Source organism: Cucumis sativus, chromosome 1 (genome assembly GCF_000004075.3).
Source record: "Cucumis sativus cultivar 9930 chromosome 1, Cucumber_9930_V3, whole genome shotgun sequence".
In the NCBI taxonomy this organism is placed as follows: domain Eukaryota; kingdom Viridiplantae; phylum Streptophyta; class Magnoliopsida; order Cucurbitales; family Cucurbitaceae; genus Cucumis; species Cucumis sativus.
Genome location: NC_026655.2, coordinates 13311587 through 13337775, shown reverse-complemented (window position 1 = coordinate 13337775; position 26189 = coordinate 13311587). Strand labels below are relative to the sequence as shown.

Sequence of the window (26189 nt, the reverse complement as noted above, 5' to 3'; positions counted from 1 at the left end):
ATTAACAGGTGAACAAAACTCAACGCGGCTCAATTTTTACACCGCAATTCCAGGCTTTTCCCTCGCTTGCAACTCATTTATCCTTTCACTTTACTCTTTATATTATCAAAATTCCTCTCTCCCTCATCACTTCTTCTTCTTCTTCCATTTCCAAATCTTCGAATCTAACAACAAAAAGATCGAAATCCATGGCTAGGGTTATCATTCTCTTTGCTCTCATTATGCTTCCTGCACTCGCCCTCGCAAGCCGCCCTGTCAGAACTCCGTTTGTTGTTCGTGGTAAAGTTTTCTGTGATACTTGCCTTGCCGGCTTTGAAACCTCCGCTACTACCTACATTCCCGGTATACACACTCTCTCTCTCTCTCTTTGTTTTCTACTTCTGTGTTGCTGAAATCTCGCGATCTGTCTGTTATTTCTTTTATGTGTAGTGATCGATCGTGTTTTTGCTAGATCGGTGTTGTAGTTTAAGATGTTTTTGTTGATTAGTGGCCTTCTTGCTAGTTTAATGGTGTATTTTGTTGGATTTCAAGTGGATTTGGTGTTTGATTCTTGGCTACTGTCTCTGATGGTTTGTGGAATATATTTGGGTTTACCGATATGATTTTTTTTTTTCATAATTGGACTTATGTTTATTAATAAGATCTGTTTATATTATTTTATTTCTATGTCGTGCATAACTTTTATCTTAAGCGATTTTTAAGCAATACTTTTTTCTAACTGTCCGTTTAGATGACTTTGGTAAGCTTAATGTTGACTACTGGCTGGTGGTATGTGGATAAAGATATTTTTTAATTTGGATACTTTTTTGTTTTAGTTGAGGACTAATCTTGGGGCTTAATTAATTTTGTGAGTGTATTTTTTCCTTTCAAATCTGGATCTATACAGGGATTTTGTTGTCTTGTTATTCTCTCATTTGATCTGCTGTCTTTACGTAATCTCTTCTAAATAACATTGTCGATTTGTCATCAACGGCTCATGATCCCTGTTAAAAAGAATAATATTAAGGTCAAATTACAAATTTTGATCTCTATGCTTTTAGAAGTTAGAATTCTGTCTATACAAACCTATTTTGCGTTTTTTAAATTAAAATTTATCAGTTTAAGCTTTAGATTTTAGGACTTGTAGTAATATTAAAAGGTTTTAGTGTATAAGGTCTTATAAGGTCAAGGGTTTTGACATATGCAGTGTCTATCTTTTTCTCAATGGTTGATGTCCATTTTTTGGGTCTTGGGGCAAATTTTCCAGCCCTTGCGAAGATGAGGGTGGTTTAAATATGTACTTGCTTCTCATTCATTTCAATGTTATAGCCATTTGATAACCCTTCAAGACTGGATTTGGATCTTAATTTAATCTCTCGGTATACTTCAGACTCCGTTTGAAAACCATCTGGTTTTTTGAAAAATAACACTACGTCCAAGTTCCGCTCCCACCTACTGAGTTATTTGTCTTCTTACTTCTAGAAAGCCGTTTAGGAACCAAAATAAACTAAGTTTTGAGAACTGTAGAAAGTAGTTTTTATTCATGGAATTTGGCTTGAATTTTTTTAGTTTTCAGTTAGAAAAGACAAAAATCATCGTAGAAAAGTTTTATGAAAACAAACTTGATTATCAAAAATCAAATGGGAGTTTTGAACTTGGTGCTTATAAGATAAGATGATATGTCTTTGCAGGTGCTAAGGTCAGAATTGAATGCAAGGACAGGAACTCCATGGAACTTCAATACACTCATGAGGCCACAACGGACTCCACCGGTTCTTACACTCTCTTAGTCAATGAGGATCATGGGGATGAACTTTGTGATGCCGTACTAGTCAGCAGCCCTCAGGAGAAATGTTCATCAGTATCAGAAGGCCGTGACCGTGCCCGTGTGATCCTGACCCGTTACAATGGTATTGCCTCAAACGAACGATATGTGAATGCCATGGGTTTTGCGATGGATGAACCTATGTCTGGGTGCAACCAAGTGATGAGTCAGTACCAGGACATTGAAGATTAGAGAAGTGGTTTTAGAGCTACAAATCACTTAGTTGTATTTCTTTGGCCTGATCTGCTTAAGCTAATGTTGTGCCCCATTTCTGGCTGGACACTGAAACGGAGTTTGTTATATTGCATTCTTAAAGTCAAGATGATTAATATGTTTTGTTCATTCACTTTATTATTGTCATGATCAGGATGATACTATGATCCTTATTTATGAATACAAAATAGTCAAAACAGCCTTCGTTTTCGTTTTCTATTTTTTATCTTCGTGAAGAGGTGAGCAGGATAGGTTCTAATGAATAATGAGTACTAACGATAATTTCATTTGTTATTACTAATTTTTTTAATCTATAATTTTTAAATACATATTTTTAAACTTGATAATTTTAAACATAGATTCAAAACTTCCATGCCAAATATATTTCAAGGTTTATGCAAATACGACAAGCAATATGAGAATCTTGAATTAACAAATTTCAGACTCCTCTTCTTCCCCATATGCCTCCGAATCCAAATCGAAATAATGTTTATGGGCCTCCGACGCCCATACCACTTTCTTGCCACTTTGCAGACCAACTAGCTAAATTTGTTAATAATATAAATTTATGAGTGATGTATCGAATTATAATTATTGGTGCATCACTTGATCATATGAGTTTATCTTAAAATCTTTTCCTATATTTGTAAACTTTTTTTATATAAATGTTGCTATAGATTTAGCTACCTAAACCTATTATAATTACCCTTATTTGTTATATTTATAATTGTCCCTATAATTGTTGTCCATTAAATAACAAATAGAGGTAATTATAATAGGTTTAGGTAGCAATCTTGAGAATAATAATTAAGTATATAACGTTGTTTTTTTAAAAATAATAAATACAGGAAAATCTATTGATGATGAACGGATATATTTATATGGTGAGGTTTATCATTAATAGATTTTGCTATATTTACAATTTTTTAAAAATGTTGTGTATGCTAATATTTTAATTCTAGTTATATTTGTAATTGTCAATTTTTCTTCCATTAATTCTACTATTTTTCTTAATACTCAAATCACCCTTATTTTCGTATTGTAAATATTTTATTTAAAATTTAGGAAAATAGAATTGATGGATCTTAACTTGACGGTAATAGACACGGTTTTTGATTGCTTAAGTGGGAGGTTGAATATCCATTCCCTGCCACTCTTATACTTAGGCTCAAGTCTAAAATATCATCCTAGATTGGATACTCGATTCTACAAATCCTGAGACGAAAGGAAACGAGCCCTTTGCTCCAGTAAGTTGTAGGATTATCTTAAATGGGTTTTAAAACCATATGAAGACAACCCATGTCAACATCTCCTCAAAATACATTTTCTTTCTTTTTTGGAAATTTATCGATGGTTAAACTTAATTTGATTTAATAATAAAGAGTAGAGTTTTAGTCGGGTTGAGTTGGGGAGACATTCTCAACCAAACTCATATTTTCGGGTTATTTGGGTTTGCAATTGGAATAATTCGAATTTAGTTTCCAACCCAACCCGTAAAATATGAGTTGAGTTGGATTGGATTGTCGAGTTGTATTGTTTTTTTCATTTCTACTTTCTATTCTAATGGTTGTAAAGTTCAAAATAGTGAGAAGAGAGTGAAGGGATGTGGCGCGAATGATATTCCATGCGTGAAGGTGAAGGAGAAGATGAAGACCTAATTTTTTAAGTTTTATTTTATTAAATATATATATTATATTAATTCGGGTTGAGTTTGGTTGAACTGAATTTTTCAACCCAAGACCCAAGACCCAACCCAACTCGAAAATCCACAGTGTTTTTAACCCAACTCAACCCACCTTTTAATCATAATCCAACCCGATCCATATAATATGAGTTAGGTAATCCGGGTTGTCGAGTTCAACCATATTCTTACACCCCTAATAAATAATGCATTGAGATATACTAAGAAGCATGGATATGGATATGAGACACGGACAAGACACGACATGGTTTCGATGACACACCATTTTAAAAAAATCTAGGACATGACACGACAAAGAGATGTTTAAATTTTAAAAAATTTATATCATCTTTATAGTAAATGCATTGATGCATTTATATACCAAAATGACTTAGCTCGATGCATTCTACACTCAAAAGTTGTTATTATTGTCATAAAATGTTCGATAGGTATTCGTCAAGTGTCGGAGTGTCCAGGTGTCCGACATAGTCAAAATGTATGTACTTCTTAAAAGATATAATAGAATATAGCTAGTCCGTTTCAAATGATAAAGTTAATAATAAATAATAACAACAATATAAAGAAATGAACTTCCCAAATTTGACCTCAGTATTCAAATGGGAATGAGTGACTTTCCAAATATTAAAATGGTCAAAACTAACAAATCAAGTGAACACCACTTGAAGTACCATAATCAGGAGTATTGAATAAAATATTTAACTTTTAATATATAATAATTAATTAATCAATTAATGTTTTAACAAAACACAAGCTATGACCGAAGTGATAGATGAACTACGTTTTCCTAACAATAGTACTTTTGTAATAGGGTTGAATTTTGTGGTTCCAGCAATATTGATCGAATCAATCAAAATATATGTATAAGGTTGAGAGATTCTAACTAATCGCTTATTTATATAGATGCAGTTGAACTATGCTTGATTTATTATTTTTGGTAAGTTTAATTAAAGCTCATGCTTTAAAATTTAAATTTATTTAGTTACAAGTGAACTATTAGAAACATTCTATGGATGTTTCTAGAACCATTAGGCCTATTAAGAAAAATGGATGATTTTACTCTTTTCACTATGAAGAAAAGGGAGTTGGGTTCTCTTTGACATAAGGGTAAAAGTGTGGATGTGACTATGTTGAACTCTTTTGGCAGTTTTATGCATTTAGGTGAAGGACACAAGTGGGCCTTATCTACAGTGGATGGCTCCCCCACCCTTACAAGTAGATGATACTACTATGGTTCCTAAGGGTCAGATGGTAATCCTACTCGAGGGAAGGGCTTCTATTACTTCTCGTGATTAGTTGGTGTTCTTGGAATGTGCGGGGTCTAAATAGCCAAAGAGTTGTGCTTGATTTTCCAGGCGTGTCTTCTCTGGGTTTCTGTTGTCTTTTGGAAACTAGAGTTTCAGGAAGAGAATTTTGGTTCTATCTCCGATAGTTTCTATCTCAAATTTTAAAAACTTTTGAAATGCTCTATTCTTAGAGTAAATACCATGTACTTTGCTTTTTAGCATAAAAAAGCATGTAGTTATTTAAATATCTTACAGATTTGAAAATGCTATTTTGATATCTTAGAAATGAATAGAACAATTATTGTTCATTTTCTGAATATTGTGAATTATTACATTAATAATATGTGATGCTGTCTTTTTTATATTCATTTTAATCTCCTCTTTTTTGGTCATATCCATTTGGATAAGATTGTTTGAATGCAAAATATGATTATTAGGTAAGTAGAATGTGTTGAGTTTATGAGAGCTTGCTTACGGAATTCTTCACTTTTGGCCTAAGCAAAATAAGACTTGCCTAGTTCATAGACTTCTCTACCTAGCATAATAGCTCATAAAAAGAAAAGAAAAATTAAGCCATTTAAGTCAAGTAAAATGGCATGTAAAATGGCATGAGTTCTGCGATATCAGAACTTGCATGGAAAACTCTTCACTTTTAGTCTAAGCAAAACCAGACTTGCCTAGTTCCTAGAGTGGCATTTTATTTTTCATTAGTCTTTTCAACCAAAATTCGATCCAATCCAATACTTTTTATTTTTCTTCGTATACAAATCGAGAAGTTCAATTTGATACTAAAAAACCAAATCAAACCATTCGATCCATTTTAGATTGGTTTTGTTTTTCTAATTTTTGATTTTTCGTATCACTCTTAGGTAAAAGCCCACCACAATAGTATTTATACGGGCCTATAGAAAGAAACTTTCAATTCCCATTTTGCCTCTTTCATTTAAGTAATTTTAAGTATAACATTAATGCTAATTTGTTAATTTTAAAAATTTTGAAGAAATTTGTAGAGTTAATTAACAATTAAAATCTAAATACATTAATTAAATATTAATTACAATTTATTCTTTTTAATTTCAAAAACATTTTAGCTTTCTAGATTTTCATTCCTTCTTTTTAAAAATGATTTTCATTAAAAAAAATTATGTTATAAAACCATCCACTAACTACAATTAACATTTCACACCTACAGTAAACATAATTTAATAAGAACATAATGAAAAGCACAATATACATATTTAAAAGTATCATTTAAAATGTTTGATTTATTGTGTATATTAGAATACCTAATATTAAACAAATAATTTATTAGCACAATTTCTATTATATTTTTTAACTCTAAATAACTCTATAAAAATAAAATAGGTTATAAATATATAAAAAAAAATGTTATATTTTTTTTTAAAAAAAATTATTTTAAATTTTTAATAAAACTTTGACATTTGACGTGTATGTCCATGTTGTTCCATATTAAATTCTTAAATCAAATTTATAGTCGAAATTTATTTGTTTGATTGAAACTATAATTAAAAATGAAATGTATCAGTAGGGTTACTTTTGAAAAGTAAATAAATTAAAAATAGACAAATTTTCTATGGTAAATGATAAAACTGTAAAAAAAAAAAGTACATTCAAATATAATAAAATATAATATTTTATCGTATTGACTTAATTTTAAGTTTAAAGGGTGTTTTTGAGTAATAGAATTTAAAACTTTGTTATATTTTATAAATATTATATAAATTTTTGAAAGGTTGAGAATTAGATAAGATTTAATATTTGTCTAAAAACAAATATAATAAAATAAGAAAAAGGTTGGATGAGAAAAAGAAATGTATAATAAGTAAGGTTAAATTTGAGGGTAGAGTTGCCTTAAATTTGAAGTCAAAAAAAGGCCAAAAAAATAATTTTAAAATTATTTGGCTAATATTGACCCAAGGGGTCCTCCCCCACCTCACACTTAACAATATAATAGGGGCACATTCATTTCTTACATACACCTACCAAAATATTTCTTACCTATAAACAATAAAAAATCAATCACCATCACAGTAATAAGGATATTAATTTATGAAATCTCTTAAATTTGATTTACATTTTAATTATGGTAATAGAATTGATAAAGCTTTAGTGAAAATTAAGACAATGAATGATTATGTAAAAATCAAAATCATATAACTCATGTCACGTCATCATTCAATTCTAAATAGAATATATATATATTTTAAATTTAAGAGACGTTATTTTTAATGTATCTAATTCTTTTTTAAAAAATAGAGAACTTTGAAAAAGTTGGTTTGAATGGGAAATGTGGGGCCGGGAGTGGGTAAAGTTTAAGTAAATAGAGGCTGAGCTGGAAAGGCACATGACTTTAGCGTGCGGCTGAGTTTGAACCGGTCCGGTTTCTCTCTGTTAGGTAGGCGTTGTGTTGTTATGTTACCAAACCCCGATTTGAAAGCAACCCCACTGGCCCCAACCCCCCTCCTCTTTAGACAAATAAATAAATACATTTTTATTTTTGCAAAACCAATAACATTTACTCCTTTCACAAACTCTTTATCCATGCAGAAGAAGGGTGAGGTGAAATCATCACAACTACAAGTACTAACACAACTCTTTTGTTGGACTTCTTAACGAGAATGATCACAAAATGGTCATGGACACGTTTGTGTGGCCTTCAAACATGTTCTACCAAAATCTCTAAATTCTCTCCTCACCAGAAAACTCATCTTCCATCTTCACTTAATATTTTTAAAAATTAATTTTAAAAAACTTTGATTCATTAATATTTTTTCACGGATGTAATACAACTTTAGTCTCCAAGTTTTTATATGGGTGTTCTTTCTTCTTTTTATTTATTGTTCAATCTCTTTTTCTTTCTTTCTAATATGTGATGATCACATTTTTAATTTTATGATTTCATGTTAAATGATTCAACAATTCTTTCTTTATTTTCATCTTCAGCTATACATATATCATAAACTTTGATTTTTAAATCCTCAAATGTATTTGTCAATAAAGAAATGTTGAATCAATCCTAAAAACACACACCTTTTTCATCTTTTAAAATCTTGAAATTTGAAACATTTCTATCCAAGTCTATATACCAAATTAAGAAAGTATCAATCAAATCATCTGATCTACCCAATTATACCCCAAACTTATCATACAAAATATCTAACAGTTTCATGGGCTTCAAATTCTATGTTTTGTAAATCCCTAACATTATAAGCTTTGCTTTCCAAATTAATTATTATAAACACAAAAGTTAAATTTAATATCTAACATAAATGAATTGTATAAAGTAAGTTAACAGATAAATCACACAATTTTGAGATCAAAAAGCCTAATTAAAAATAGTTCTTGGCTTATAAATGTGTTCTTTTCCTTTAATTTTAATAATTTATTAAAAGATGATTAGTCTATTTATATAGTAAACTCACATAATTTTTTTTTTAAAAGTTAATTTGATGGACTAAATTTAGATTAACTAATATTAAACATAAATAAAATCAGAAGTTTAGGTTTGGTAAGCCAATGGCTTTGCCCTTTGTGTTCTCCAAAGGTTATTTGGTTCCCAGAGTGGCATTCCCAACCCAAACATTATAATAAAAATTAAAACACAACAAATTTGTTCTGCTTTTACTTCTTTTAATAAATTCAACCTCTCATCCAAATTGATTGTTACAACAAATTCCATATTAATCTTAAGTCATTAAATACGCTAATCTAATTATATTACAAATTTAATTCCTAAACTTTCACTATTATAAAAATTGTCTAAAATAACTTTAGATAGTTTATGTTTAAATGGGTAGATTTTTATTTTCCTAATATTACAGTTAATAAATTCCTACTTAATTTAACATTTTCTAAATTGTTCTATTAGTCTTTAATTTGTGATAAATTTAAAATAGATAAAATAAAATTACAAAATACAAAATACAACAAATTATAATAATAATAATAATAATAATTAATTTTTTTTACTTGTCATGTGGAAAATTGAATTAATTTTATTATATTTTATAAATAATTTTAATATTTTTTTATTTTTAAAAATGTTCAACAAAAATAATTATAATTTAACACTTTAAAATCAAATAGATACATAATTTTATAAAATTAAATTATAATTTAACATGAATAAAATTTGTATGAGATGATAAATTAATTTAAATACATCTAAAAGTTAAGAAATATTTGTGATTTTTAAACTTAGTATATGAACCTCATTTAGTTCATATATATTTTTTATTTTATTAACAGTTTTGTAAATGAACCTTGATAGGTAATAATTGAACATTATTACTTTCAAATGGATGACAATTTAGTCCTAGGTAAAAGGCTCATTAAAGTTATATTTTAATTTTTATTATTCAATGATTTTGACTCTATTATATTTTGTAAAAGTATTAAATATATGATTAGTTTATGGATTTATTTATACAACTAATTTTAACATCAATTTCTACATTAATAAAGTCCGTAATCGTTATATTTGAAGAATACATTTAACAAATGAAAGGAGAGAAACTAAACTTTGATTGTGGAAAGGAAGGAACTTTTAAAAAGTTATATTTATGGATATTTTGATAAAAAGTTTATAAAGAAGAGAATATAAAATTTTCATCGACATGACATAAGACGTCGACGAGGAGATGTGATTTGTCAACCGTTTCCAAAACCTACCACCTTGAGAAAACCTTCTTGGGAGAGATCCTGGAAACTCATAAGCCTACAAAATTCCTTTGTCTTTTCTAAATTTCTACTCATAAACTCGCCAAGTTGTGGCCCAAAATTGACTCCTCCTCCAACTCTTTTCCTATAAACTTCAGCCTTCACGCCTCCATTTTCAATCTCTGCTTCGATTTTTTCTATAACTCATTCCCTTTACCTTCTTGTTTTCTTCTTAATAATCATAGTCATAATCATATTTCTTTTTGGGGTTTTTCCAATTTCTTTAATCTTTCCGTCGATAACGACTCCATTCTTTTTGCACTTTTGTAACCTCAATCCCCATCTTCTTCCTCTTTCTCACAACCCCTTTTCTTTTTTTTTTTTTGTAATTAACTCCAACCCCATTTGTTTTTTCACTGTTTCACTCCCTCGGTTTCATCGCTCGGTCGATATAGCAAGGTACTTTCTATTCTTCTTTCTCAGATCAGCATATCTGTTTTGCATTTTGTTCTTGTCGTGGCGCTTGCTTTTCTGCTTCTGAGGGAGTCTGTATTCTCCTGATTTTGTTTTGATCATAAGAAGAGAGTTTAATTTTGTGTTGATGATGATTTCGTTGACATCAGCGTTTGAATTTGATTGTTTTCTTTTTATTTTGAAATGAACTGAGAATGAGAATTGAAGGAAAATATTGTAGACATAGCTTTGAGTTCATGTTTAATGCTTTCTTTGCCACTTTCCCTTAAACCCATTTTCACATTTTGTAGATAATGATGTTTTGTTCTTCACATGATTGAAACTGTTCTGTTCAGATTACGAATTTGTAGTCTGTGTTTGTAGGCGTGAAATTATCCAGTTGTAAAATTTGGTTGAGCATTTGTTCTTACCTGCGATCATTTATTATTTTCAGAATGGCTGCAGCAGTATTTCATCAATCTCTTGGGAGTCTTCTTTCCCATGGACAAACTAACAGTACAACTAATTTAACAAAATTGAATTCAAAGTCTTTCAAGGTAGAAGTTGGAGTCTTCAGAAATAAGTCTCCTAGATTTGGCAATATGAATATAAAAGCAATTCAAGCTTCTTCTTCTTCTCCAACTTCAGTTTTTGATCACATTTCATCACCTTCAATCAACACCACCGAAGAATCGCAGAAAAAACAAAGTAAGTTGGTGTAGTTCTAGAAATTATAGTGTCTAAATGGTGAAGCTACATGTTTGTTGGTTATTCTTGGAATAATACAAGTTGTAGGCTAAAGCTCTAGCTTTCTGAAAATATACTTTATGCTAATGTGATTTGCTGCACCTCAGATGAAGCAGCCCTGATCTTGATTCGACATGGAGAATCGTTGTGGAACGAAAAGAACTTATTTACTGGCTGTGTTGATGTACCACTGACCAAGAAAGGTGTGGAAGAGGCAATTGAAGCTGGCAAGAGAATCAGCAATATACCTGTCGACATGATCTATACATCTTCGCTCATTCGTGCACAGATGACTGCTATGCTTGCTATGACTCAGCATCGTCGTAAAAAGGTAATTTGAGATTTATAAATGCTTTGGACTTCAAAATTATTATTTATTTAACCTTAAAGATTTTACACTTTGATACCCTGTGTACCCCTACTGGTGAAGTGCCTATTGGCCATTACTAGTTGAATTAGAGAACCATTTCTGCTATATCTGGATATATCTTCATTTTTTATTTGGGCGGCTGAAATCAATGAGACTATATTGTTAATGGAAGTCTATAGTGATAGAGTCTTCAGTCTATTACTAATCGATTTTACTATATATGCAATTCTTTAAATGTGTAGTTATACACTCAATTATTAACCGTAAAATTGATACCCATTGCAAGCACCCTTCTTATCATCATCTAAATCACTAAGAAAGTTTTTGCTGTTGTACAAAACCATATTTCACACTTACAATTGTATTTTTTTTGTTCTACTTTTTACATTTCTTTCATATATAACCTCTTTACTAACAGTTCATGCATGCATATAGGTTCCGGTTATTGTTCATAATGAAACCGAGCAGGCAAGGGTCTGGAGTCAAATATTTAGTGAAGAAACCAAAAAACAATCCATCCCAGTAATAGCATCTTGGCGATTGAATGAAAGAATGTAATTGTCATCACAAATTTACCCTCTTTATTATTCATATTAACTTTGTCAAAACTTTTTTCTAAAACAAATTGTGTTTGCAGGTATGGGGAACTACAGGGTCTCAATAAGCAGGAGACTGCTGATCGATATGGAAAAGAACAAGTCCACGAATGGCGTCGGAGTTATGATATTCCTCCTCCTAATGGCGAGAGTTTAGAAATGTGTGCAGATCGAGCTGTTGCTTATTTCAAAGATCAAGTATAAATACTGCTCTTTTGCTTGTGTAACTTCTTCTATTCGACTGCATCATGTGCTATTGTTGAAGATCAAGAATTTATCATATGAGATTTTGTCATCTGACTGTTCAAGCTTTCCTTTGCAGATTGTACCTCAACTTCAATCTGGAAAGAATGTAATGATTGCTGCACATGGAAATTCATTGAGGTCCATAATTATGTATCTAGACAAACTAACTTCTCAAGAGGTAATATACCGTTTCTGACCTTGGGTTTAGCGTTTTATATACTGATCATACACTGTTATATAATAACGTAAACGAATATATCTTTCAGGTTATTAGCTTAGAGCTATCGACTGGAATCCCAATGCTCTACATTTTTAAAGAAGGAAGCTTCATTAGGAGGGGAAGTCCTGCCGGACCTTCCGAGGCAGGCGTTTACGCTTATACCAGGGTATGCAACTTTAACCTCCTTCCTTCTTACAACCACCACAGGATTTCCCGGGCCCGACCTTCTGTTCTTGGTTGCTAAATTTTGTAGTTCACTAGTTCTTATGGATTTGGTGCAAAACAGATATAAATGATGAAAACAACTCTTTCAACTTTTAATTGAGCAACTTGCTAAGACATTAAAGAAACCTGAAAATGGCTTCCTTGTTAAACTTGTAAACTCTTTTCTGTCGGCTTGTGGTGATTCTGTTATAGATTTAGAACTAACTTCTGCTTAACTTGGAAATTTGGCAGAGTTTGGCTCTTTACAGACAGAAGTTAGATGAGATGTTAAACTAAAATAATGTTGCCAAAATACAGGTAACCATCAATTCTGAACCTCTCTTTTCACATCATTATTGTTTTATTTGGTTGATATAATTTGTGTTTTTGCTTGTTTTCAGGATCTTGCTTCCAATTGCACTGCAACTATTAGTGACGTGCTTTTGTGGTAATTAGACTGCAAGGAAAAGGAAAAAGTTTGCACGAAAAATGTTGTTGTAGGTTTTTTTTCCCTTCGAATTGAAAGTATATGAATAGTTTTGTATGAATTCTTCTTTGTTTATTTGTTGTTATTATTCTTGTTTAGGGATTGAATCTTTGTACCAAACTTGTAAGGTTAAGTTATCCCCACTGTATCAAAAGAAGATGTTTCTCAATGGCTGCTGTTCTATCACAAGTTATTCCTTCGATATTTTTCCAACAATAAGACAAGTTGTTTATTTATCTTTTAACTTTAGTTTCAAAGTTAAAAGGGGAATATGAAACTTCTCCAAGGATGTGGGTGGGTTATTATAAACTACTCAAATTTCAACTATTCTAGTTAACTGTATTACTATTTCAAACTTCTCTTTATTACCATTTTACACATTTTCTCTTTTCCTGTTTGTTAAGATGTTTACCATTTTTTAATCAAACTAAAATCATTTGCACTATTAACACAAATTATTACAGCCTACCTACTATAATAATCAATACAACTTTCAAAACACCTTTCAGAGTTTAGGTGAAGGATTAAAACTTATTTCAAAGTTTAAGGATATTTTGTATGGTTATTTAGGGTTAAAACTTACTTTAAAGTTTAAGGATTATAGCCTACCTACTATAATAATCAATACAAATTTCAAAACACCTTTCAGAGATTAGGTGTAGGATTAAAACTTATTTCAAAGTTTAAGGGTATTTTGTATGGTTATTTAGGGTTAAAACTTACTTTAAAGTTTAAGGGTATTTTGTTATGGTTAGTTTAACCAAAGATCAAATTTAAGATGTTATTATTAATATTAAGCATAGTACGAAAAAAAAACGTACTCATTAGTTTATCTTTTCTTTTGAGCCTAGAACTTCAGAAAGCAAACAAAAATGGGAGAAAAATGAGAGTACATTATAATTTACCAAGCACTTAGACTTTTAGAGTCGCTACAAAGTTACTCAAACTTATCTCCTACAAATCCAAATAGGATTTTATATGAGGAGAAACTGACAGTGCTATGTTTTCATCTGAACTCTTAAAATGGAGTGGACGGCAAGAAACATTTCTTTACTTATCTCTGCTCACATAATGAAATTAACTTCACTCGTGTACTTAAAAGCTGCATTTTCCATTTTAGGCAGCAAGCAAACTATTGAAGTTTACTTCAGATAATCTCTACTGTGTATGAAATGAACTGATTGTAATTATGCATCATATTACAATGTAGTATTATTCATCCCAGCTGATATCAAACAAAGATATCAAGAGGGTGTTCCACATCTCCAACAACCAATGAGTAAGACCCTTCTTCTATAATCATCAGTCCCTCTTCACTAGCCTTACTTATATGATCACAAGGACTAACCAAAAACTCAATCTCACGTCTCTCCCCCGCGTTTATCTCCACCTTCTTGAATCCCACCAACTGCTTCACAGGACTCCCATTTATGGGTTTTGAAGGCTTTATGAATAGCAATACTGAATGCTTACCTCCCATTTCTCCTTCATTTCTAACTCCGACGGTCACATTCACAGTCTTGCTCTCACAGAACTTCTTGTCCAGCTCTGAGACAAGCCTGTAACTGACCAAGTCAGAGTTTTTGGCCGGCTGGCTGGCTTTTGGATGGCTAAGTAGTAGTTTGCTTTCACTAACCGATGTGAACTCATAGATATGGTTGGAGTAGCTGAGGCCATAGCCAAATTCATAGACCTTCGGTCCGTTGTAGAAGCGGTAAGTGCGACCCGGGTAGCCTGTTGAAGAGTCTGCTCTCATTCTCATATCTGTCATTGGAAATTTGATGAAATCGTGTGGATACCAAGTTAATGGCAATCTTCCTCCTGCACACAAACATGGAAAGTTACGGGTAAATATCAGGTCAATCCAGTTCATTCACTAAACGGTTTGAGATTTCAAGCATAAAGAAGGTACGGTTAAAACGAAACAAGACAGATATGATCACCAAATGTTAAAACGAAACAAAATGTTAACCTGGGTTATGATCACCAAATATGATCTCAGCAATGGCAGTTCCTCCAGCTTGCCCTGGATAACCAGCCCACAAGATGCTCCCTATCTTCTCATTATACTTGGCTGAAGATATATCAACTGGGCCTCCAGAGAGAATCACCAAAATGACTGGTCTTTTTGCAGCTTTGGCGACTTCAGCGATGAGTTTGTCTTGCTTTCCTGGGAGCCCCAACTCCGTGCGATCAAAGTCTTCTCTTTCTTGAGTTTGATCCAGCCCCATAACCAACACCACATAATCCACACTTTTCGCTATTTTTACTGCCTGATAAATTGTAGCCTCCGTACAATTAGCATAGTTGCAGCCTCTGTGGTAAACAGTGTTCTTGACATAGTTATTCAAACCTTGAAATGGGGTAGCAGATTTGCAAGGGATGCCTGCATAATTTCCTCTAAGTGTTTTCGGGTCATTGCCATTGTGGCCTATAACAGCAAGTGAATGTGTATTCGATTTGGATAGTGGAAGAAGCTTGGCTGAGTTCTTTAAGAGAACAATGCCTTCTCTTGCAGCTTGAAGAGCTAGATTCTGATGCTGCTGTGAGCATACTTGGTCTCGACCAATTTGGCCAAAAGGCAGTTTGGTTGGGTTGCCATCAAACAAACCCAATCTCATTCTAACAGAAAAGAGATTGCGGAGTGCTCGGTCTATATGAAGCATAGGTACTTTCTTCATCTCCACAGCGGATTTCGTGTGCTCCTTCAGGTACGTGCCACAGTTAACATCCATTCCTGTAAGTATTTGTATGTTTGGTCATAAATCAAGACTTTTCATTTCTCTGAAGTATTTCAGGTTTAATTCTTGAAACCAAAATGCTTACAAAAACAAGCCAAACGAATGGTATGAAACTCTAGGTGATACAGAAATCTTAACTTCATTGAGCTGTTTTCCCATTGACTTAATATTAGTTTAAGTTATAATTTTACCCTCTTTCTTTTATTACCATGAGTGTCTAAACCAGCATACGCTACAACATGTGGGTGTCAAGGTAATTCGTAGGTCTCTAAGTAGGTGGTCACCCTGAACCCAAGTCCTCCTAGTTATTGTTGAGACTATCACTGGACCAACTCACGATAGTTCTAATGAATTGGTTTTCTCAAACAAATTCAAAATTTAGGGAAATATTGAAACATTTTTTAATATGAGACAACTTTAATGAAAATAACATGGATTTTTAAAAATGAAATGAAAGATCATTAAAGATATTTTTTTCTGTTTTAAATATAACTTCTGTAAAGAGTAGGCTTTGATATAATGGGGTATCACATGTTCAGACGTGCAGTAGAGTTTGTAGTTTTCTGTGGGGGAAAAGAGAGACAAATAGAAAAGGAAGTTGAGATTGGTCCTCCACTTATTTGGGCCTAATGGGTCCACTCCAAATTACTACCAAGAGTCCACATTTAGTCAACAAAGCCAGCTCAAAATATTGGACTTTGAAAGGCTGTATAAGTTTTTTATAAGAAATATCTTTTTCATTCAAAAAATGCAAGAACAATCCATTATCTTAGGCATAAAAAGATATTTCGTGATTCATGTAATCATATCTAATAAGTTAGGAATAGTTGCAAATTTAGCAATTAAATTCAAATTAATTAAGTATATAGCACAATTTTAAAAAATTTACAAATATAGCAAACTTTGTCAAATTCTATCAATGATATAAGTCTATGACTGATAGACCATATTGCAAATATTGGTCTATCACTGATATATCATACGAAGTCTATCAGCGATACAAGTCTATCAGTGATAGTTTTGCTATATTTGCAATTTTTTTAAAATGTTGTTATATCCTTAATTATTATTACTAAAATAGACATCCATTGTAATTTCCTAATAAGTTATTGAGCTCCAAAAAGTCTAACAAGTCTTATAGTTATTAACTTTGAAGATTCGTTAATTCTAAAAATGTTGAATCTATCAAAGATCTATTAAACACAAGAATAAAAGTTAGAAAACTTATTAGGCACAATATTAAAAATTTGAAACTTTATTAATACACCAGCTAAAATTCCAAGGACTTATCCACGTTCATCTACTAAACCTCTAATTTAATCAAAGATGCAATTATATAATATCCGGAAACAGCTTTCATTAAGAGCAACGAACAAAGTACGAAAGGGAGCCCACACATTAAAAGAATGGCCAGACCAAAGATATGTAAAATCTCGATTGTGAATACTATCAATTTTGATCAATCATTTAAAACTTATGATTACTAACTAGTTTCTATTATCACGAGCCTCTCATAAGAGTTCATTAGATCTATCTAACTATTTCAAAATTCCTAATTTTTCCCCATTCTCAAAAGTATATATTATTAATTAAGCATAGATTTTTTTTTAAAAAAAAAAAAAAGAAATACAAGTTTGGGATTGAAGTCAACATACCAGCCCTAAGAACATCAGCCACTGCATCTTCTGGAATTTTGGCGTAACCTTGTGCATCGTGAATGATGGACACCGCATCACAGTCCGACGTGATGTACCTAATTATTTCCCGATAACCTTGATCAGTGGTATAGCTTTTTTAAAAAAAAATTATTTTGGTGAAAAGTCAGTGGCAATAATTGTTATTTTGTCAATTGTTGAAAATAAATTATACACAACTTTTTTACGCAAATTGTAAATAATAATAATAACTTTATATTACATATGGGTTAAATAGGATCTTTGACATATATTTAAGGACTATACAAAATTGCCTTTCCTGATTCCTAAACTATTCATTATTTTAGTACACACTATTTTCTTTGTTTGATTTTAATCCAATAAGGGTAATCAGAAAAATAAAGGAAATCACTACAAATTAAAAGCCTTTATTTAATAATAAATAGGATCTTCGGTAAAGAACAAGAGACAACAGAAAGGCACAAGTCTCGAAAATCCAAAAATATCTTCAATTTTTAAATGGAAATTTTATCATTTTATTTCAGAGAGGAAAAAGAATACTTTTTACAAAACTGTAAGTAATATCCCGATAATTCTGTCCTCTCAATATAATTAAATTCATGCTAATAAAATTTTAAAGTTTCTATTCGGGAAAAAAAAAACATAAAAAGTTTCGATATTTTTATAGGCCCATTGATTTTTTTCAAAAGAAACATTAATGGTTAGAATGAAAATGGAGATTTTCAACCATACACCCTCGGTCCACCTAATGGCACCTAATTGTCAATAAAGGTAATAGATTTAACACATAAGAAAATAGGGTCAACCCATGTTGTCATCAACCTAAAGTTTAACATCTTCGTAAGATTCGAGTGAGTGCAGTGAAAATAATCCGCTAGTCATTTCAAGGTTAGTCGAGTTCATAAACTAACTCCAACACTTGATTTAAGTTTAGTTGAATTCATAAGCTAAATTTACCTCTAATAGATAGCATTAGAAAGAAAATATACTATATTTAGTAGATTAAGCTCTAAAAAACAAAAGCAACTTTAATAATGAAGGGACAAAGATGCAGAGACAATAAATGCCAGAGAGGGATACGAAATGAAGCATTGGATAGAGAGAAAAGAAAAAGAAACCCTAACCCATTAAACTTCCATTGCTTTCTTGCAGTAGCAGTCAAAAGATGATGATCAGCACAGCTCGGAACTCCATTAACTCTATTGTAAGCACACATTATCCCACTCGCTTTCCCTTCCTCCACACAGCTCTCAAATGGCGGCTGATATGTGTCCGCCATGTCCTGCATCGTCACCTACATCCATTTTCCCAAAACCCTAAGAACCCAATCGATTCTATTCCATTTCCATTTTCAATTCAATTATTACCTTGGCATCAAATACATATCGAGTCATCCCATTCCACCGGTCCAGATCGTATGCAGTGAAGTGTTTGCAGCATGCTGAAGCTTTGAGTTGGTTTCCAAGCTTTCCCCCTTCGATGGCGTCCCCTTGAATCCCTCTCACATATGCTACTGAGTATTTTCCTGTCATCAATGGATCTTCTCCTGGTGTTTCTTGCCCTCTTCCCCATCTTGGGTCTCTGAATATGTTTATGTTTGGCGTCCAAAATGTCATCCCCTTCGCTTGCCCTGCATTGTACACAGCCCTTGCCTCTGTTCCTATCGCCTGTTTCATACATTCATATAAGATTCGTTCAATATCAATTGAAAATCAAATTCCAGAGTTCAAACAGAGGGTTTATTGCTCTGAATCATGTTAACCTACTAATGAATTTAAAGATGCAACTGAGCCTAGATTTGTGGACTAAGAAATCAGCGCAAATTTGAAAGGAAAGGGCATCCAATGAACAGACAGAAAACTACAGAACCCTAAAACTTAAATGCGAATCCGATGTTTTATTTGTATTGTGCACAAAAATGGGAAATGGAAAACAATTCAGGGGAGAGTGTTTGGTGAGAGAATCGAATCAACCTGTCCGATTTGGTACCAGAGATTTTCGTCGAAGGAGGCAGCAGTGAGGATGACCTGAGGAAAGCTAGTAGCGGCGGTGATGGTGCCGTTGAGACGGATGCCGTAACCGACATTAGCGACGCCGTGGAGGGCCTCCGACCACCACTCGTAGGCAGGGATGCCGAGGCGGGGGATCGGCGGAACGGTGTTGACGAGCTGTAGGACTTTCTCGTCCAATGTGAGTCGAGAGACGAGATCGCGGGCTCTTAGTTTGATGGGCAGATAGGTTTTGCAGAATGGGAGAGTTTTGGTGAGTGGGTTGGAAGAGTCGCAGGCGTACGGCGGTTGAGACGAGGAGCCGGCGACGATGAGAGAGAGGAAGGCAGCGGAGAGAAGGAGTGTTAGGAGTTTGATTTTGTGAGGAAAGAAGAAGAAGAAGAAGGAAGCCATTGTTAACGGTGAATGAAGCTTCAGCTTTCTTCTTCAGAGATTTAATAAAGGAATGGAGGACCCGACCAGAGCTTTATCTTATTAAAATATTTCCTTTTTTCCTCTCTTTTTCTTTTTTTTTTTTTTAAGAAAAGTTGTTTTTCTTTAGATTTAAGAATTCTCTAAGCATTTGTTTTTTTTTTCTTAGTTAAATTTTAAGTTACACCTTACTCTTAACCAACCTTATGTGGACTTGGAATTATCTATATATAGATTACTAAATAACATATTCATTATATTTCATAATATTTATTCAATCTTCATATAGTTACTCTACTGAACTCATGGTAAATCTGAGTTTTAAGTCAATCTTTATATGTATTTTCTTTATTTTACACTTTTGTTTAGGTATGGTCCAACTTTGTATAAAAAGATGTTATATCTTATGAAATAAAATACACTATCCAAGTAGTAGACTAATAATAAGATCATTTCCATAAATGACACTTTAACCAAAAACAATACAAATATATAGTATAAGGTTAAAAATTATATGTTTTTTCTAAAACTTTTAAAATTAAAGGTTATTACTAATAATTGCTATTAGTTATTACCATTGGTAGATACTAGGTGATGACTTTCAAATTTGAAAAATGTGCTATAAAACTACTATAATTGATATCACATATTAATGATAGTTTCTGTCAATCAATCATGGGTACTCAAAAATTGAATTAGCATTTTTTAAAAAAAGTAATTATTTACTTTACGAGTCAAACATTTACTAATTTTTCAAATATATATGTGTTTTTTGTTTTTTTTTTTAATTGTCATATTTACTATAATTTTATGTAACAACAAACTTAGATAAATGTACTTGAAAATATTAAAGTTTTAAAATAATATTTAATTGTTAAAGAAAACAAATGTAAATATATAATGTAAGCTATTTAACACATTTAAATGTTTTATTTTGTAAGGCTATAATATAATGAGCAAAACATAAAAACAAACCCATGAATTACATTGGTTTCCCTTTTTTACCTAATGTACATTGGGTATGCTATAACTATAAGCATCTTAAATTTTAAATTTACCAAAAGAAAATCAACTTAAAATATGAACAAAAATCGAATATCATTATTTTCCTTTTCCGTTCATAATTTCTAAATTAAGGTCACAGTTGATAATCATTTAATTTTTTAAAATTGAACCTACAAGCATTTTTCTATTTAGAAGATACGTGAAAGGTTTTCAACATCTCATTTACACAACTATTGTAAAAAACTTTATGTCGTACCAAATATATTTATAGTAACACTTTTTTATTTAAAAAATTTACAAAAATGTGAAAATGTTGTGTTACTTTTATAACATAAATGCCAATATGCAACCTCTCTATTATCTTCCTTTTTTCAATAAATATTTTAAATTGCTGAAGCCAACAGACAAAAACTCAAAGAATAACAATGCTTATAATGTCTGAGATTTGATCAGTTGTACACATAATCTCAAAATAATAAAAAAGTAAATAAATAAACATTTTTTTAAAATTAACTTCTGAGACTTTTGCATAGTAATTTGAAAAGGTATCTCTAGGAGATGTTTTAAAATTGTTAATGAGAAGTTTTAAAATATCACATGTGACATGTGTACAATTTTTTAAAAAACAATATCTACAAAAAAAAAATTAGATCATATATATTATAGTATTGTGCAAACTAATTATTATAAAAGTTAAAATACCATTTTGTTTTCTATATTTAAAAAAAAAAAAGAGAGAAAAATCAACAACAAACATGGAGCAATAGAGACGAATCTTTAATATTTTTAGGGAAAGAAAAAATGAAATCTCCCAAATAGAAAAATGACATATTGTCTTTTGTCCTATTTTGGTGGATTTGTTCCCTTCTTGATAAATAAAATTGAACGTACACTCCTATCGTTTTACCTTTTTTAATAGCTTTGTTCTTTCCCTTCTATTGTGTCTATATCTTTAAAATTATTATGACAACTTACCAAAAACAAAGTTGTAGATGACTCATAAATCTTATCACCTCTATCTAAACCAAGAGTGCAACAAGGAACTACAAAAATAAAGTAATTGAATTGTGTTGATCTAATTGTATGATCCGATTGTATTAGATGCTCTTTAGTTATGTTTGAAATAAGATTATTAGTTCCACCTGTCGAACCAAAAGTATATATCTTTTTGTTTTGTATGTGGACAATGTATAACGGTTTATTAGATGATCCATGAATTGTGGTTTGAATGGACAAATTTTCTTTTGATAAAAAAAGCAAAATCTCTTCCTTCAAAACAAAAACTTGAATAAGATCCAAAAGATAGAACAAATGAGAAAGAAAAATGTTGAATTGGGTTGAACATTGAAAATCAAATTAACGTGGAACCAAATAGAACAAAAATCTAGTTCATTTCCGTTTTTTATTAGACATCAATTTGATTGATTTATTTATAAATTGAAAAACTAAATCATGTATCACCTTTAATACATGTTATGTTGGTTTAAAATATAAAGGTGTGTTTGGAGGAAGGGTTGAGTTATAGAGGGTTAGTGTTATGATAAAACTAGTGTTATGATAGTATGTGTTTAAGGGAAAAGTTATAAGTACGAAGAATTATGAGGTGATTATAAACAAATGTGTTTGGTGGAAGGATTATGAGATGGTTATGATAAAATGTGTTTGAGGAAAGAGTTGGGTAGGGAGCCTTATGGAATTTATTTTTTTATACATTTTTTTTTTAATTTTCTATTCTAAATCCAACACAAATTTTGTATATTTAATTTACCAAATTATCCTATTTTCGTAAAACAATTTTCAATAATTTATTTAAATGTGACGTATGTTTCCAACATTTTTTTTTACATAATCGTTACCTGCGAATAATTTATTGATTTTTTAAAGAAATTTGTATTCTAAATCAAATACACATATTTTTTTATAATTAATTTCTCGAAATGTCATATTTTCGTAAAACAATTTTAAATAATTAAATACAATGTCAATTTTTAACTTTTGAACGTAATTGTTAAATGTAAATAAATTATTATTTTTTTTAAAGAAAAAACATATTCCAAATCCAATACACAAATTTTGTATATTTAATTTATCAAATCATCCTAACTTTCGTAAAATACCTTGCCTTAATTTCTTTAAATACGATATGAAATTTTTAACTTTTTTTAGTAATCGTTACAATTGAATAAATTATTGTTTTTCCTTTTAAACATAAAACATTCTCAGTTTTCTTCTTACCTAAACATTATTTTTTTTTCCTCTTTTTAAATTAGAGGGTTGTTGTTCCATGGAGCAACAAAAATGATAAAAATTATAATGAATCAATGAAATATATAAAAATAAGGAAGAAGAAAGAGAAAAAAAAAAGTACATTTTGAAAAACTACGAGCATAATTTGATAAAAAAAATTAGATCCAAAATTTAATTCAAATAAATCTTAAATCGAATATCGTAATTAAATTAATTTTTTAAAACGAAAATTCTTATAGTTAAAGTCTAAATCCTTAAAAAAAAAAAAAATTGTTACACATTTATTAAAATTCAAAAGTTATTTAATTTAATATTAATTTATCAGATTTGATTTTGTTTTGACTTTTTATAAATTTAATAAAATTCATCCTTATAAAAATTTATTTATCTTAAGTTTATCGGAAATAGTTTAGATATTGATAACTAATTTTAAAATAAAATATTTGAAAAGTGAAAAACTAATAAAAGAAGAAAAACAAGTAAAAAACATGAAATAATAAAATTTTAAAAAAGATTAATCGTGTAAACTAATCAAAATTAATTAATTTTATAAATAAATTAAATTAAAAACAATATTTTTTTAAGATTATTAAATTAATGAAAAACAAATGACATTTGATAAATAAAAGAGTAAGCTTTTGTAAAAAAGTGAAACAATAAAACTATGACATGGTTGAAAAGGTAAGATGATGGAGACTTGAAAAAGTAGGATTATAAGGTGTTGAAGAGGGATTGAGAAAGAAGAAAGAGAGGGAAGACGAGTTATACTAAACCTAAAACAAGGGTTATGATAATTATTCCCGAAACAAGTGTTGGATTACCATAACCCTAACCCCACAACGATAACTCTTCCCCAAACACCTCAAAAGATTTTATCGGTTAAGTTAGTTTATAATTTTATTATATAAAATTTTGTTGTATGGAAGGTAAATAGTTTGTCAATTATTTTTAATTTTGGAAAAAAATATTTTAAAATATAAATAAAACATTTATGAAATTTGGATTCAACCTTTATAACCTAATAGATGTAGAAAACCCATGCATAGTAATAGGCCTGGCCTGACTGCATTCCGTGCATCACATCAAAAATTGGGCCGAAATATTCCAACTAATGGGCCGTACAGCACAACGATGACTGGGCCAATAGCATCAGGCAATGGGCTTCATGGCATAGTTAAGACAATTTTTCCCAAATGCCCTTTCATCCCTCACTTTCATATTTGACCTTATTGGAGTAAAATCTTATGCTAAAATGATTTTGATTTAGGTTCTCCCCATAAGTTTCTAACTAAGAATCAATTGTGGATTTAAAAGACTTTTAACACGAGTGAAAAATATTTGTTTCTATATTTTTTTTCATCTAAAATGACAGATACCTTTTTTTATATGAACTATACAACACAAGGACTCAAAAGAAATTTCATTTTCATTTATATGTCCCATCATCAAACTAATTTTCTATAGGAAGTGACAAAATATTGCTAGTCAAGCGTCAATGGAAAAATACCGGTATTGATAATTACTTGATACATAAAGCAAAATATAATAGCAGGCATGCTAATTATAAATGAATCTTACAAATATTATACTTTCATATCAAATTATCTATAAATTATGATGGTGAACACAGTAAATTCCATGTTTTTAGTCAAATCATGTATATTTCTCGTTATAAATTATGTTTTTGGTCACTGAACTTTTGTTTGTAGCATTTTAGTCTTTCTATTTCTTAAATTACAACCATCTTATCCTTAAACTGTAATTAATCATCAATTTAGTCCATACACTTTACGTTGTAATGGTTTAGTTCATACCATGATTGAATAATAAAAAAACTCATCGATAATACATATTATTGAGATTTAACAAACTTTCATACCAAGATACATAGATAAATTAAATTCATCACCAATCAAACTTGTTTATAAACAAATTAAATTATTATGCAATAAAAAAAAATCATACTTAGTTGTGGATAATATATATCATGAAATGAACTAAATTGTCACATGTGGAATGTCAAGAACTAAATAATTATACATTTAAAATTAGGTACGAAAATTTAATAATTATAAATTAAGATTCATGGACCAAATAATTACTTATATGAAAATGGGAGGAAAAAAAAACACAAAAAGTTGTGATTATTATTATTATTTGATATATATATATATATATATATATATTTATTATGATGGAGTAAGAATAAGAATATATATGTTTTGGAATAATGTATTGAAGTTATTGATGAGGAGGGAAAAACGTAGAATGGGGTCAAGCATATTTGTTGGACAAATAGAAATGAAAATAGGTGGGGGGAGGGAGAGGAAGGGTAAGCAAGTGGATGATCATAATGACATTTCATTTCATTGTTATATTGATATTTTTAGAAGAAGAAGAAAAAATGGGTTGGGAAAAGGAGATGCCAAAACCAAAACCAAAACCAAAGAGTGATATTTCTTTGGGGGAATTTTGACTTTTGGCATTTTACTTTGATGATCAATTTGATATCAAAATATCTCACTATATCTTTTATTGGCTTTTATGATAGATAGGTTCACTTCATCTCACCTTTCATTCTCTCTCTTTATTGTTTTTCCAGCTTGGCCTTTCGAAAGAAAAAAAAAAACAATCATATTATAATATTTAATTTTAATTTTAATTGAAGAAATTGCTTTAGAGAATAAGATGATAAAGACTATAATATATTTTGTATTTAACGTTTAAAAAAAAAAAAAGGAAGAAGAATTGGAAAACCTAGAAAATCATACTGATGTTTCAGAATTCTACTGTGTGGGTCGTTGAGCTCGATTCTTTGAACGTTATTCATATATTATGAATGGTTGTTGTTATGTTTATTATTTGTCGGGCACATATTTTGACGATGGAGATAAAAAGAATAGCCGAAGATAGAGCTACAAGTTTCTTTTTCTTTTTAATGACCAAAGTTTGGAAACATCATTATGTACGAGTCAAACCTTAAATACTAAAACATAAACTCTAAACTTTGATAAAATTTAAAGGACTAAATTCTAAAACAATAGTTGAATTTGAAAACTAACAAACCAACCATCAACTTAGTTAATTTAAATTAC

General features: G+C 30.5%; 3 protein-coding genes across 3 annotated transcripts; 2 read left to right on the top strand and 1 right to left on the bottom strand.

The window, feature by feature from the left end:
- On the top strand, nucleotides 1–2236 carry LOC101211620 (protein DOWNSTREAM OF FLC). The gene is made up of 2 exons (XM_004150650.3): nucleotides 1–342; nucleotides 1671–2236. Exons 1-2 carry the CDS (start codon nucleotides 189–191, stop codon nucleotides 1994–1996), a joined length of 480 nt encoding a protein of 159 aa, XP_004150698.1. The 5' UTR covers nucleotides 1–188; the 3' UTR covers nucleotides 1997–2236.
- Nucleotides 2237–9652: 7416 nt separating this feature from the next.
- LOC101211372 (2,3-bisphosphoglycerate-dependent phosphoglycerate mutase) lies at nucleotides 9653–13244 on the top strand. The gene is made up of 9 exons (XM_031880426.1): nucleotides 9653–10141; nucleotides 10590–10843; nucleotides 10990–11213; nucleotides 11688–11806; nucleotides 11890–12046; nucleotides 12171–12272; nucleotides 12361–12480; nucleotides 12771–12836; nucleotides 12920–13244. Exons 2-8 carry the CDS (start codon nucleotides 10591–10593, stop codon nucleotides 12813–12815), a joined length of 1020 nt encoding a protein of 339 aa, XP_031736286.1. The 5' UTR covers nucleotides 9653–10141; nucleotide 10590; the 3' UTR covers nucleotides 12816–12836; nucleotides 12920–13244.
- Nucleotides 13245–13878: 634 nt separating this feature from the next.
- On the bottom strand, nucleotides 13879–19897 carry LOC101211121 (probable beta-D-xylosidase 7). Its single transcript, XM_004150648.2, has 6 exons — nucleotides 19396–19897; nucleotides 18790–19089; nucleotides 18547–18716; nucleotides 17402–17499; nucleotides 14978–15742; nucleotides 13879–14826 (listed from the first exon to the last, which is right to left on the bottom strand). Exons 1-6 carry the CDS (start codon nucleotides 19822–19824, stop codon nucleotides 14237–14239), a joined length of 2352 nt encoding a protein of 783 aa, XP_004150696.1. The 5' UTR covers nucleotides 19825–19897; the 3' UTR covers nucleotides 13879–14236.
- Between the last annotated feature and the right edge of the window lie 6292 nt (nucleotides 19898–26189).